The sequence below is a fragment of the Oncorhynchus masou genome, chromosome 9, assembly GCF_036934945.1.
Source record: "Oncorhynchus masou masou isolate Uvic2021 chromosome 9, UVic_Omas_1.1, whole genome shotgun sequence".
Classification (NCBI taxonomy): Eukaryota; Metazoa; Chordata; class Actinopteri; order Salmoniformes; family Salmonidae; genus Oncorhynchus; species Oncorhynchus masou.
Genome location: NC_088220.1, coordinates 16622629 through 16638680, shown reverse-complemented (window position 1 = coordinate 16638680; position 16052 = coordinate 16622629). Strand labels below are relative to the sequence as shown.

At 43.6% G+C, this 16052-nt stretch overlaps 1 protein-coding gene across 3 annotated transcripts; it reads left to right on the top strand.

Moving 5' to 3' along the window:
* The first annotated feature begins 441 nt into the window (after window positions 1-441).
* LOC135545575 (protein Daple-like) lies at window positions 442-15852 on the top strand. 3 transcript variants are annotated; one of them, XM_064973284.1, is made up of 14 exons: window positions 442-673; window positions 1979-2127; window positions 2362-2470; window positions 3171-3240; window positions 3343-3401; window positions 3619-3702; window positions 3834-3974; window positions 4112-4311; window positions 4575-4656; window positions 4756-4914; window positions 14793-14939; window positions 15074-15266; window positions 15426-15556; window positions 15757-15852. In XM_064973284.1, exons 1-14 carry the CDS (start codon window positions 614-616, stop codon window positions 15835-15837), a joined length of 1665 nt encoding a protein of 554 aa, XP_064829356.1. In that variant the 5' UTR covers window positions 442-613; the 3' UTR covers window positions 15838-15852. The 3 variants fall into 3 exon arrangements, with proteins under 3 accessions (XP_064829356.1, XP_064829357.1, XP_064829354.1); XM_064973285.1 differs by having other exon boundaries at window positions 3613-3702; window positions 4163-4311; XM_064973282.1 differs by having other exon boundaries at window positions 3613-3702.
* Window positions 15853-16052: the final 200 nt, after the last annotated feature.

Sequence of the window (16052 nt, the reverse complement as noted above, 5' to 3'; positions counted from 1 at the left end):
TCAAGTTGTAGAAACATCTCAAGGATGATCAATGGAAACAGGATGCACCTGAGCTTAATTTTGAGTCTGAATACTTATGTATTCTGTTTTTGCTTCGTCATTATGGGGTATTGTGTGTAGATTGCTGATGATTTTTTGGGGGGATCCATTTTAGAATAAGGCTGTAAAGTAACAAAATGTTGAAAAAGTCAACCTACACATACCACTATTTGTGTAAACTTTCTGTCATAAATAATACAATATAAAAAATGTAATATGTCAAATGATCAATATTCTTTTTCGAAGGTGGTTGCAGTGCTGTGAAAAACAGTTCTACGGCACTAGATATTCCCAAAGTTTAGCATGTCTTTGCAGGGTGACTCTTATTTTTTTAAATAAATCTGCGATCATGCCAGTTTTAATGTCCTGCTGCTAGGAGAACAGTCATCACCACCAGCACTAACGGAAAAAGTGAAATAGAGGAAGAAAGAGGAGAACAGGGGAACAGAAATGTCAAACCACTTGATTTAACGCAAGATGGATTCTCTTTTTCACTTTTTAGTAAAATTGCTTTAATGTAGGATATATTTAATTTATATTTTTATAGAAGTTTGTACATTCTTTATGCGACACCATGGACTCTAACATAATGGCATTTCTAGAAGAATTCATGGAAAGTGCGTTGGTGACTTGGGTATGTTGGAAAGCTTATTTAAATCACTTTAAGATTCTACAGTAGTAGGCCTAGATATACACGATGATGAATAGTCTTTAATAAAACATGCTTTTATGGAGTACCAACACTTTAAAATCCTGTACATAAACAACCTGTAAATAAGATTTTGTTCTCACATGAGATCATGCCATTTTATGAATAATTTATTGCTCTTTATTTACAGGAGTTATAAACAAACATGATTGAGTTGAACTTGAATCAGATGCAAATGCTTGCCAAAACATTTGTCACATGAAAAGGACAGCAAACAACACTTAGTTCTCCAACTTCTCCTTTTCACAGCTTCCTATACCCTGGCTCTTAGAATGTCTCTTGTTGTTTTTCCTTATAGCTGTCACTTCCTATACCCTGGCTGTTAGAATGTTTCTTGTTGTTTTTCCTTATAGCTGTCACTTCCTATACCCTGGCTGTTAGAATGTTTCTGTTGTTTTTCCTTATAGCTGTCACTTCCTATACCCTGGCTGTTAGAATGTCTCTTGTTGTTTTTCCTTATAGCTGTCACTTCCTATACCCTGGCTCTTAGAATGTTTCTGTTGTTTTTCCTTATAGCTGTCACTTCCTATACCCTGGCTCTTAGAATGTTTCTGTTGTTTTTCCTTATAGCTGTCACTTCCTATACCCTGGCTGTTAGAATGTTTCTGTTGTTTTTCCTTATAGCTGTCACTTCCTATACCCTGGCTGTTAGAATGTTTCTGTTGTTTTTCCTTATAGCTGTCACTTCCTATACCCTGGCTCTTAGAATGTTTCTGTTGTTTTTCCTTATAGCTGTCACTTCCTATACCCTGGCTCTTAGAATGTCTCTTGTTGTTTTTCCTTATAGCTGTCACTTCCTATACCCTGGCTCTTAGAATGTCTCTTGTTGTTTTTCCTTATAGCTGTCACTTCCTATTCCCTTTCCTGTTTTTTTCCCCAGTAAAATATGACCATCTCTGCTTTCATTGATCTACACCACAGATTCTAGATAACAGTTTTATATATTAGCAGCGAAACCCCCTTATTTATTTGATTTAACCTTTATTTAACTAGGCAAGTCAGTTAAGAACAAATTCTTATTTATAATGATGGCCTAGCCGAGCCAAACCCTAATCCGGCATGGTTCACATTGAAAGGTAATTTAAGATTGAGCCAATGTATGCAGCATTTACCGTGAATGCAGTATCTGCGATTGCGGGAACATTGCCTTTAATTGTCAATCGCGCTATAAAGAGGATCTTCAGCTCCACGGATTGAATTGAGCTCCTAATAGGATCCACCCTCCCACAGGTACAGCTCTTTGATTGTGTAGTGGACAGGGAGGACAACGTCATGCTCTACAACCAGTACATGGACGTGGACTACAAGTCCCAGAATTCCCATGACCGCTACCTGAGGCTGACCAATGGGATCTTTCTCAACGAGGTCATGAGGATCATGTAAGTTCACACCTTTGCAGAGGCTTCAAATGTTATGGCTAAAGGAATGTGTATTCAATTAAATACATTTTATTTTTACTGTCTGTCTGTCTGTCTCTGTCTGTCTGTCTGTCTGTCTGTCTGTCTGTCTGTCTGTCTGTCTGTCTGTCTGTCTGGTCCGTCCGTCCGTCCGTCCGTCCGTCCGTCCGTCCGTCCGTCCGTCCGTCTGTCTGTCTGTCTGTCTGTCATTCCCAGAGACCCCAACCCGAAGCTGGAGCATTTGTACCGCAGTGGAAGAGACAACCAGATTGTCAGAGTCCAGAACTTCTCCATCCTCAACCGACACCTCAGGGCCTTCTACCAGGTATTGTTATTTGTGTCGTGTTTGATACACAATCATGTCTTAGTCAGAGCAATTTACTGTACAAGGTCCAGACTTAAGCCTAGGGAGACATCCAGTCAAATCTCTCTGAGAAATTAACTTAAGTCTGATACAATGCATTAAACACACAAACACATGAGTCTTCGCTGTTTCAGTTCCTGCTTTTTTAAGTCATTCAAACCCTCTGTACAGTTGATCATCATGGGAGGGACTCCAGTGAGTTTCAAGGAATATTCATGGAATATTCATAAATCTTTTGGATACAATTTATTGACAGGACTGTTTGTCATGACAAGAATTTTGTCATGTCTGGTGGTCCTAATATGTAATTTTATTTCTTGTGGTTTCACTTTTTGCTTTGTGTTGTGGAACCTTAAAACACCATCAGCACATGGTCACTCTGCAGCCTCATTTCTCTCTACCAGGGCTTGTGTCTGAGAACCAAATATAGCCATTGTACTACATATAGCCATTGTACTACAACAAGTAGCCCTACTTTCCCCACTAACGTCGTCTGTGTTTGTATTTTAATCTGAACTGGCCAACAGGATGCAGTGGAATATTTTGTAATTTCAATGTTGATTGAGTATCAACTGCAATGTGGTTAGGGAAATTACAATCAATCAATATTTGTATCCCTTCAAGCTCTCTCTTTGCTCAAACCCTGTCATTCTGTCTATAGGAAGACCTACAACAGCTGATTCTGATGCCTCTTCCAAACACTGCCATTTTGGGGCAAGACCCCCTAACAGGTAAAAAGAGCCTGTTAAAAGTACAGTATCTCTGATTGGCCTTCTATGTTGTCTATGAGAGTGTGATGGGAACAAGGTAGTCATAAGAGCTGTAACTTGCAGAGGCAGCAGTGGAGGAGTTGAGGAGATTGCTACTGCTTTTACTGGGATGTGCGATACAGGTGATGTCTCTCTCTCTCTCTCTCACACACACACACACACACACACACACACACACACACACACACACACACACACACACACACACACACACACACACACACACACACACACACACACACACACACACACACACACACACACACACACACACACACACACACACTGCACTTGTAACTTGACCAATCTTACTGACTACTCATTGTTGGTCAGCAACAGTGTGAGAGGAAGGAAACATTCATACAGCAAATCCAGTCGCTGGACATCGAGACTCAAACTTCCATTGCCAACTGTATCCAGGAGGTCGGTTCAGTTCCCTACTCATCTACCCATATCCACCATTAACGTTCACCACAAGATTGCCATTTTGTCCTGGAATGCTAAGTCAAATACCGTTATTACCATAGAGAGGTAAGAAACTGTTGCTCCTGCAGGTGACCCAGGACCCCAGAGCGGTGCTGCCTCTGCAGTGGGAGGAGCTGGGAGGGCTGGAGGAGGTGGAGCTACAGGTGCTGTTTGGCTCCATGGCCAGACAGATCCAAGGCCTGCTGGCACAGAGAGACACACACCTGGAGGTACACACACATACTCACAAATAATGTCCAGAACAACAGAAGAGGAATTTAATTACAAACCAGGCGTGTATTCCCAGTTAAAGCGTCACTGTGTCAAACTCGATTTAAAAGGCTCTAAGGGTTTCTTACACTAACAGATTCACACAGAATCACCTACCTGTCACCTCTTGCTGCCCCCCCCCCCTCAGAGGATAGCAGAGTTGTGTTGGACAAGTGAGGTCCAGCAGGTTGAGTCTCTCATGGCTCTCCCAGGTGGTCATACTGAGGAGCTTCCCCAGAGTCTGGCTGTCCAGCTAGCAGACAGCAGGGCCAAACTACGATTCCTCAAACAAGAACTGTAAGACGTGTGTGTGTGTGTGTGTGTGTATGCTTGTGTGTGAGACGGTCATGTCCTTGTGTGCATCCAAAAAGTTGGAGGAAGACATTTCTTTGAGATATGTCTGGTAACTGTTAGAACTATGTCGTCCATTTCTATGGAAGAAAAAGGCAAGTTTGTGTGTGTGTGTTAAAGGTTTTTAAATTGGAAGAGGACTATTTTGTAATAGATGTCTGTGGTTTAGTAGCACAATACTATCAAAATAATGACATCTGTTTCTATAGGGAAGACAAAGGAGATCAACTATTGGATTACAAGCAGGAAGTTCAAACTATGGAGGAGCAGTTGAAGAAACTTCAGAAAGAGGTAATATTTTCTGTAGCAGCACTACCAGTAACTGGACCAGAACTTTACACTACTTTTGTCCTCCTCTGAACTCACCTTCATCTTGTGTGTGTTGGGCAGAACCGCAGTCTTCAGGGTGAGGTGCGGGGAATGCGAGCGTTGCGTGACGAGCTGGACTGTCTTCGTGACCGTGCAGGCAGAGCCGAGCAGCTGCAGACAGAACTACAGAGCTGCACTCATAGACTACGCAGCCTGGAAGTCACTCGCACACAACTGAAGGTATAACCACCAATACACTACACACTGTTTAGTACACAGAGACACTACCGAAGGTATCTCCACCAATACACTACACACTGTTTAGTACACAGAGACACTACTGAAGGTATCTCCACCAATACACTACACACTGTTTAGTACACAGAGACACTACCGAAGGTATCTCCACCAATACACTGCACACTGTTTAGTACACAGAGACACTACTGAAGGTATCTCCACCAATACACTACACACTGTTTAGTACACAGAGACACTACCGAAGGTATCTCCACCAATACACTACACACTGTTTAGTACACAGAGACACTACTGAAGGTATCTCCACCAATACACTACACACTGTTTAGTACACAGAGACACTACCGAAGGTATCTCCACCAATACACTGCACACTGTTTAGTACACAGAGACACTACTGAAGGTATCTCTACCAATACACTACACACTGTTTAGTACACAGAGACACTACCGAAGGTATCTCCACCAATACACTACACACTGTTTAGTACACAGAGACACAACTGAAGGTATCTCCACCAATACACTACACACTGTTTAGTACACAGAGACACTACCGAAGGTATCTCCACCAATACACTACACACTGTTTAGTACACAGAGAAACTACTGAAGGTATCTCCACCAATACACTACACACTGTTTAGTACACAGAGACACTACTGAAGGTATCTCCACCAATACACTACACACTGTTTAGTACACAGAGACACTACTGAAGGTATCTCCACCAATACACTACACACTGTTTAGTACACAGAGACACTACCGAAGGTATCTCCACCAATACACTACACACTGTTTAGTACACAGAGACACTACTGAAGGTATCTCCACCAATACACTACACACTGTTTAGTACACAGAGACACTACCGAAGGTATCTCCACCAATACACTACACACTGTTTAGTACACAGAGACACAACTGAAGGTATCTCCACCAATACACTACACACTGTTTCGTACACAGAGACACTACCGAAGGTATCTCCACCAATACACTACACACTGTTTAGTACACAGAGACACAACTGAAGGTATCTCCACCAATACACTACACACTGTTTAGTACACAGAGACAATACTGAAGGTATCTCCACCTATACACAACACACTGTTTAGTACACAGAGACACTACTGAAGGTATCTCCACCAATACACTACACACTGTTTAGTACACAGAGACACAACTGAAGGTATCTCCACCAATACACTACACACTGTTTAGTACACAGAGACACTACCGAAGGTATCTCCACCAATACACTACACACTGTTTAGTACACTGAGACACTACTGAAGGTATCTCCACCAATACACTACACACTGTTTAGTACACAGAGACACTACCGAAGGTATCTCCACCAATACACTACACACTGTTTAGTACACAGAGACACAACTGAAGGTATCTCCACCAATACACTACACACTGTTTAGTACACAGAGACACTACCAAAGGTATCTCCACCAATACACTACACACTGTTTAGTACACAGAGACACAACTGAAGGTATCTCCACCAATACACTGCACACTGTTTAGTACACAGAGACACAACTGAAGGTATCTCCACCTATACACCATACACTGTTTAGTACACAGAGACACTACCGAAGGTATCTCCACCAATACACTACACACTTTTTAGTACACAGAGACACTACTGAAGGTATCTCCACCTATACACCACACACTGTTTAGTACACAGAGACACTACCGAAGGTATCGGCACCTATACACCACACACTGTTTAGTACAATGAGACACTACCGAAGGTATCGGCACCAATTCACCACACACTGTTTAGTACACAGAGACACAACTGAAGGTATCTCCACCAATACACTACACACTGTTTAGTACACAGAGACACTATCGAAGGTATCTCCACCAATACACTACACACTGTTTAGTACACAGAGACACAACTGAAGGTATCTCCACCAATACACTACACACTGTTTAGTACACAGAGACACTACTGAAGGTATCTCCACCTATACACCATACACTGTTTAGTACACAGAGCCACTACCGAAGGTATCTCCACCAATACACTACACACTTTTAGTACACAGAGACACAACTGAAGGTATCTCCACCAATACACTACACACTGTTTAGTACACATGAGACACTACCGAAGGTATCTCCACCAATACACTACACACTGTTTAGTACACATAGACACAACTGAAGGTATCTCCACCAATACACTACACACTGTTTAGTACACAGAGACAATACTGAAGGTATCTCCACCTATACACAACACACTGTTTAGTACACAGAGACACTACTGAAGGTATCTCCACCAATACACTACACACTGTTTAGTACACAGAGACACAACTGAAGGTATCTCCACCAATACACTACACACTGTTTAGTACACAGAGACACTACTGAAGGTATCTCCACCAATACACTACACACTGTTTAGTACACAGAGACACTACTGAAGGTATCTCCACCAATACACTACACACTGTTTAGTACACAGAGACACTACCGAAGGTATCTCCACCAATACACTACACACTGTTTAGTACACAGAGACACAACTGAAGGTATCTCCACCAATACACCACACACTGTTTAGTACACAGAGACACTACCGAAGGTATCTCCACCAATACACTACACACTGTTTAGTACACAGAGACACAACTGAAGGTATCTCCACCAATACACTACACACTGTTTAGTACACAGAGACACAACTGAAGGTATCTCCACCTATACACCATACACTGTTTAGTACACAGAGCCACTACCGAAGGTATCTCCACCAATACACTACACACTTTTTAGTACACAGAGACACTACTGAAGGTATCTCCACCTATACACCATACACTGTTTAGTACACAGAGACACTACCGAAGGTATCGGCACCTATACACCACACACTGTTTAGTACACAGAGACACTACCGAAGGTATCTCCACCTATACACCACACACTGTTTAGTACAATGAGACACTACCGAAGGTATCGGCACCAATTCACCACACACTGTTTAGTACACAGAGACACAACTGAAGGTATCTCCACCAATACACTACACACTGTTTAGTACACAGAGACACTATCGAAGGTATATCCACCAATACACTACACACTGTTTAGTACACAGAGACACAACTGAAGGTATCTCCACCAATACACTACACACTGTTTAGTACACAGAGACACTACTGAAGGTATCTCCACCAATACACTACACACTGTTTAGTACACAGAGACACTACTGAAGGTATCTCCACCAATACACTACACACTGTTTAGTACACAGAGACACTACTGAAGGTATCTCCACCTATACACCATACACTGTTTAGTACACAGAGACACTACCGAAGGTATCTCCACCAATACACTACACACTGTTTAGTACACAGAGACACAACTGAAGGTATCTCCACCAATACACTACACACTGTTTAGTACACAGAGACACAACTGAAGGTATCTCCACCAATACACTACACACTGTTTAGTACACAGAGACACTACTGAAGGTATCTCCACCAATACACTACACACTGTTTAGTACACAGAGACACAACTGAAGGTATCTCCACCAATACACTACACACTGTTTAGTACACAGAGACACTACTGAAGGTATCTCCACCAATACACTACACACTGTTTAGTACACAGAGACACTACCAAGGTATCTCCACCAATACACTGCACACTGTTTAGTACACAGAGACACTACTGAAGGTATCTCCACCAATACACTACACACTGTTTAGTACACAGAGACACAACTGAAGGTATCTCCACCAATACACTGCACACTGTTTAGTACACAGAGACACAACTGAAGGTATCGGCACCAATTCACCACACACTGTTTAGTACACAGAGACACAACTGAAGGTATCTCCACCAATACACTACTCACTGTTTAGTACACAGAGACACTACTGAAGGTATCTCCACCAATACACTACACACTGTTTAGTACACAGAGACACAACTGAAGGTATCTCCACCAATACACTACACACTGTTTAGTACACAGAGACACTACTGAAGGTATCTCCACCAATACACTACACACTGTTTAGTACACAGAGACACTACCGAAGGTATCTCCACCAATACACTACACACTGTTTAGTACACAGAGACACTACTGAAGGTATCTCCACCAATACACCACACACTGTTTAGTACACAGAGACACTACCGAAGGTATCTCCACCAATACACTACACACTGTTTAGTACACAGAGACACAACTGAAGGTATCTCCACCAATACACTACACACTGTTTAGTACACAGGGACACTATCGAAGGTATCTCCACCAATACACTACACACTGTTTAGTACACAGAGACACAACTGAAGGTATCTCCACCAATACACTACACACTGTTTAGTACACAGAGACACTACTGAAGGTATCTCCACCTATACACTACACACTGTTTAGTACACAGAGACACTACTGAAGGTATCTCCACCAATACACTACACACTGTTTAGTACACAGAGACACAACTGAAGGTATCTCCACCAATACACTACACACTGTTTAGTACACAGAGACACTACTGAAGGTATCTCCACCAATACACTACACACTGTTTAGTACACAGAGACACTACTGAAGGTATCTCCACCAATACACTACACACCGTTTAGTACACAGAGACACTACCGAAGGTATCTCCACCAATACACTACACACTGTTGACAGACACAATTGAAGGTATCTCCACCAATACACTACACACTGTTTAGTACACAGAGACACTACCGAAGGTATCTCCACCAATACACTACACACTGTTTAGTACACAGAGACACAACTGAAGGTATCTCCCAATACACTTCACACTGTTTAGTACACAGAGACACAACTGAAGGTATCCCTTCCCAAAACATTGTTTAGTACACAGAGACACAACTGAAGGTATCTCCACCAATACACTACTCACTGTTTAGTACACAGAGACACTACTGAAGGTATCTCCACCTATACACCATACACTGTTTAGTACACAGAGCCACTTGTTCCACCAATACACTACACACTTTTTAGTACACAGAGCTGTGAAGGTATCTCACCTGACATTGTTTAGTACAGTTTCTACATGTCGGTAATACACCACACACTGTTTAGTACAATGAGACTGTGAAGGTCATGACATTTCACCACACACTGTTTCTACACAGAGACACAACTGAAGGTATCTCCACCAATACACTACACACTGTTTAGTACACAGAGACACTAGTGGGGCTGTATCTCCATGACATTGTTACACTGTTTCTACATGACACAATAAGGTGTCTCCAGTGGGGCTGTTTAGTACAATGACATTGTTACAGTTTCTACACACTGTTTAGTATAGGTGCACTAGTGGGGCTGTCGGCACCTATGACACCACACACTGTTTAGTACATGAGTATAGGTGCTAGTGGGGCTTCACCACACACTGTTTAGTACACAGAGACACAGTTTCTCCACCAATACAGTATACACTGTTTAGTACACAGGGACACTGTGGGTATCTCCACCAATACACTACAGTTTAGTACACATGAGACATAGGTGTTACCAATACACTACACACTGTTTAGTACACAGAGACACAACTGAAGGTATTACAATTTCACTACATGTTTAGTACACAGAGACACTACTGAAGGTATCTCCACCAATACATTGTTACAGTTTCTACATGTAGTATAGGTGTTAGTGGGGCTGTTTAGTACACAGAGACATTGTTAAGTTTCTCCACATGTACTATAGGTGTTAGTGGGGCTGTGGTATGACATTGTTACAGTTTGACAGACACAATGTAGTATAGGTGTTAGTGGGCCACACAGCTGATGGTTGGCCCATTCCAAAAAACAACCCTTGGCCCCTTCCCAAAAACATCCCTTAGCCCCTTCCCAAACTACTTCCCCTCTGTGTTTGCAGATGGGCTTACAGAAGGTGAGCTCCCTCAATATTGATGACTTTGTTACAGTTTCTACACGAAGTATAGGTGTTAGTGGGGCTGTGGCGTCATGACATTGTTACAGTTTCTACATGTAGTATAGGTGTTAGTGGGGCTGTGGCGTCATGACATTGTTACAGTTTCTACATGTAGTATTGTTGTTAGCGGGGCTGTGGTGGTCATGACATTGTTACAGTTTCTACATGTAGTATAGGTGTTAGTGGGGCTGTGGCGTCATGACATTGTTACAGTTTCTACATGTAGTATAGGTGTTAGTGGGGCTGTGGTGGTCATGACATTGTTACAGTTTCTACATGTAGTATAGGTGTTAGTGGGGCTGTGGCGTCATGACATTGTTACAGTTTCTACATGTAGTATAGGTGTTAGTGGTGCTGTGGCGTCATGACATTGTTACAGTTTCTACATGTAGTATAGGTGTTAGTGGGGCTGTGGCGTCATGACATTGTTACAGTTTCTACATGTAGTATAGGTGTTAGTGGGGCTGTGGCGTCATGACATTGTTACAGTTTCTACATGTAGTATAGGTGTTAGTGGGGCTGTGGCGTCATGACATTGTTACAGTTTCTACATGTAGTATAGGTGTTAGTGGGGCTGTGGCGTCATGACATTGTTACAGTTTCTACATGTAGTATAGGTGTTAGTGGGGCTGTGGCGTCATGACATTGTTACAGTTTCTACATGTAGTATAGGTGTTAGTGGGGCTGTGGCGTCATGACATTGTTACAGTTTCTACATGTAGTATAGGTGTTAGTGGGGCTGTGGTGGTCATGACATTGTTACAGTTTCTACATGTAGTATAGGTGCTAGTGGGGCTGTGGCGTCATGACATTGTTACAGTTTCTACATGTAGTATAGGTGTTAGTGGGGCTGTGGTGGTCATGACATTGTTACAGTTTCTACATGTAGTATAGGTGTTAGTGGGGCTGTGGCATCATGACATTGTTACAGTTTCTACATGTAGTATAGGTGTTAGTGGGGCTGTGGCATCATGACATTGTTACAGTTTCTACATGTAGTATAGGTGTTAGTGGGGCTGTGGCGTCATGACATTGTTACAGTTTCTACATGTAGTATAGGTGCTAGTGGGGCTGTGGCGTCATGACATTGTTACAGTTTCTACATGTAGTATAGGTGTTAGTGGGGCTGTGGCGTCATGACATTGTTACAGTTTCTACATGAAGTATAGGTGCTAGTGGGGCTGTGGCGTCATGACATTGTTACAGTTTCTACATGTAGTATAGGTGTTAGTGGGGCTGTGGCGTCATGACATTGTTACAGTTTCTACATGTAGTATAGGTGTTAGTGGGGCTGTGGCGTCATGACATTGTTACAGTTTCTACATGTAGTATAGGTGTTAGTGGGGCTGTGGCGTCATGACATTGTTACAGTTTCTACATGTAGTATAGGTGTTAGTGGGGCTGTGGCGTCATGACATTGTTACAGTTTCTACATGTAGTATAGGTGTTAGTGGGGCTGTGGCGTCATGACATTGTTACAGTTTCTACATGTAGTATAGGTGTTAGTGGGGCTGTGGCGTCATGACATTGTTACAGTTTCTACATGTAGTATAGGTGTTAGTGGGGCTGTGGCGTCATGACATTGTTACAGTTTCTACATGTAGTATAGGTGTTAGTGGGGCTGTGGTGTCATGACATTGTTACAGTTTCTACATGTAGTATAGGTGTTAGTGGGGCTGTGGCGTCATGACATTGTTACAGTTTCTACATGTAGTATAGGTGTTAGTGGGGCTGTGGTGGTCATGACATTGTTACAGTTTCTACATGTAGTATAGGTGTTAGTGGGGCTGTGGCGTCATGACATTGTTACAGTTTCTACATGTAGTATAGGTGTTAGTGGGGCTGTGGCGTCATGACATTGTTACAGTTTCTACATGTAGTATTGTTGTTAGCGGGGCTGTGGTGGTCATGACATTGTTACAGTTTCTACATGTAGTATAGGTGTTAGTGGGGCTGTGGCGTCATGACATTGTTACAGTTTCTACATGTAGTATAGGTGCTACACTCACTGTCTGACAGGTGATATTCCTGTTATGACATTGTTACAGTTTCTGACAGGTATATTCCTGTTAGTGGGGCTGTGGTGACATGACATTGTTACAGTTTCACATGTAGTATAGGTGTTAGTGTGGCTGTGGTGTCAGGACATTGTTACAGTTTCTACAGGTGATATTCCTGTTAGTGGGGCATGCTCTCACTTGTTACAGGTGATATTCCTGTTATAGGTGCTACACTCACTGTCTGACAGGTGATATTCCTGTTAGAGGAGCATGCTCTCACTGTCTGACAGGTGATATTCCTGTTAGAGGAGCATGCTCTCACGGTCTGACAGGTGATATTCCTGTTTGAGGAGCATTCTCTCACTGCCCGACAGGTGATATTCCTGTTTGAGGAGCATGCTCTCACTGTCTGACAGGTGATATTCCTGTTTGAGGAGCATTCTCTCGCTTTCCGACAGGTGATATTCCTGTTTGAGGAGCATGCTCTCGCTGTCCGACAGGTGATATTCCTGTTTGAGGAGCATGCTCTCGCTTTCCGACAGGTGATATTCCTGTTTGAGGAGCATGCTCTCACTGTCTGACAGGTGATATTCCTGTTTGAGGAGCATTCTCTCGCTTTCCGACAGGTGATATTACTGTTTGAGGAGCATGCTCTCACTGTCTGACAGGTGATATTCCTGTTTGAGGAGCATGCTCTCGCTGCCCGACAGGTGATATTCCTGTTAGAGGAGCATTCTCTCGCTTTCCGACAGGTGATATTCCTGTTTGAGGAGCATTCTCTCGCTTTCCGACAGGTGATATTCCTGTTTGAGGAGCATGCTCTCACTGTCCGACAGGTGATATTCCTGTTTGAGGAGCATTCTCTCGCTTTCCGACAGGTGATATTCCTGTTAGAGGAGCATGCTCTCACTGTCTGACAGGTGATATTCCTGTTTGAGGAGCATGCTCTCACTGTCTGACAGGTGATATTCCTGTTTGAGAAGCATTCTCTCGCTGCCCGACAGGTGATGGAGCGCTTATGGAGCGCTGAGTACCAGGCCGTTAGGACCTAATGGAGGGAAAATAGAGCCCTGAGTACCAGGCCATTATGACCTGATGGAGGGACAATAGAGCCCTGAGTACCAGGCCATTAGGACCTGATGGAGGGACAATAGGGCCCTGAGTACCAGGTCATTAGGACCTGATGGAGGGACAATAAGAACCCTGAATACCAGGCCATTAGGACCTGATGGAGCGCTGAGTACCAGGCCATTAGGACCTGATGGAGGGACAATAAGAGCCCTGAATACCAGGCCATTAGGACCTGATGGAGCGCTGAGTACCAGGCCGTTAGGACCTGATGGAGCTCTGAGTACCAGGCCATTAGGACCTGATGGAGCGCTGAGTACGAGGCCGTTAGGACCTGATGTTCCCCTCTCTACAATATGTCTCTCTCTCTGTTTCTATCCTTTGTCTTTCTTTGTGTCTCTGTCTCTGTTCCTGTCTCTGTCTCTATCCCCTGTCCCTGTCTCTGTCTCCATGACCGTCTCTCTGTGTCTCTGTCCTTGTCTCTCTCTGTCTTTATCCCATGTCTTTGTTTGTGTCTCTGTCTTTGTCTCTCTCTCTGTCTCTGTTCCTGTCTCTGTCTCTATCCCCTGTCCCTGTCTCTGTCTCCATGCCCGTCTCTCTCTGTGTCTCTGTCCTTGTCTCTCTCTGTCTTTATCCCATGTCTTTGTTTGTGTCTCTGTCTTTGTCTCTCCCTCTCTGTCTCCATCCCCTGTCTTTCTTTGTGTCTCTGTCCTTGTGTCTCTCTGTCTCTCTCTGTGTCTCTGTCCCCTGTCCCTGTGTGGAACCCCCTGTAGGAGCAGCAGCAGCTGTGTGTGGCGCTGCAGGAGACCCGAGTCCTGCTGGAGGAGCAGCTGGCAGACACACGGCAACGCTGCTCCAGCCTACGGGAGCTGGAGAGGGACAATCTGCTGCTGCGACAGAGACTCATAGACCTGGAAGGGGTAGGTAATGGTGGTAATGTGTATGTGGTAATGTGTGTGTGTGTGTGTTAACCAAACATGTTTGTGAATCACAAGTAAGGAATTTGGCATCTGCTGGTTCCCTCATTTGCTGGTGTGTGTGTGTGTGTGTGTAGGAGCAAGACACTGAGAGGCAGAGGGTCGATGAGCTGTTAGAGATGAACATGGGCCTAGAGGCGGAGCTTAGACAGGTGCTTAGACACAACAACAACAATACAGGCACGATGACAGCGGCTCGACATTTCCACCAATCAGAGGTGGAGTCTGACGAGGAGGCTGGGCTAAGAGAGGAGCTAAGAGAAGATATTGGTCAGTCAGTCTGCCTGTCTGTTGTGTCTTTTCAGTTAAATTGTTTGATTATTGTCAACTACCCCTCCTCTCTAATTCAAATTCAAATAAACTTTAATGGCATGAATGGGTAGCACTGTTGCCAAAGCAATGCAATTATATATCTCTCCCCCCTGTCAGATCTGAAGCCTCTGAGTGTGGAGGTGGGTGAGGCGTCGTCACTGAGACTTCTGGGAGCTGAAAATGAGAATGCCGAGCTGAGGAGACGTCTGGAGGACCTGCAGTCTGAACAGGAGGTCAGGGGTCAGAGGGTAAGTGTCAATCAATCAAAATAGAATGAGTCTAGAGTAAACCTCCAGAGAGCAGGCAAAGGCAACAGTAGCAAGGAAAATTAACCTTGAGAAGAATGAGACGCTACACAGGGAACCTTTTGGCTTGCCAAGTACATGTATTAGTGTCCAGGTTAAGGGTACTGCTATTGGAGGATCCAACTGTCTGCTATATTTTGCAGCAAGCTGATTTGCCGGAGGTGAGGGAGGAGCTGGCCTGTCTGGAGGCAGAACATCAGAATACACTAAGAGAGGTGAGCTGATGTGACCGACTAGGTTTGGACAAGTCTGTGTTAAACCTCTGAGCTAAAGCCTAGGAGGCAAACAAAATTCTTCAGGTCTAAGAGAACGTTACTCATCACGGGGGTGTGGTTCACTAAACCGTTATACTGACATGTATCTAGATGTGACCTCACTGTGTTGTCTGACATGTATCTAGATGTGACCTCACTGTGTTGTCTGACATGTATCTAGATGT

Excerpts from the sequence above, each read along its gene's own strand:
- LOC135545575 (XM_064973282.1), top strand. The coding sequence starts at position 614 with ATGGACTCTAACATAATGGCATTTCTAGAAGAATTCATGGAAAGTGCG. Across the intron at positions 2,128-2,361 it reads AACGAGGTCATGAGGATCAT|AGACCCCAACCCGAAGCTGG; the intron begins GTAAGTTCACAC and ends TGTCATTCCCAG. Across the intron at positions 14,940-15,073 it reads GACTCATAGACCTGGAAGGG|GAGCAAGACACTGAGAGGCA; the intron begins GTAGGTAATGGT and ends GTGTGTGTGTAG.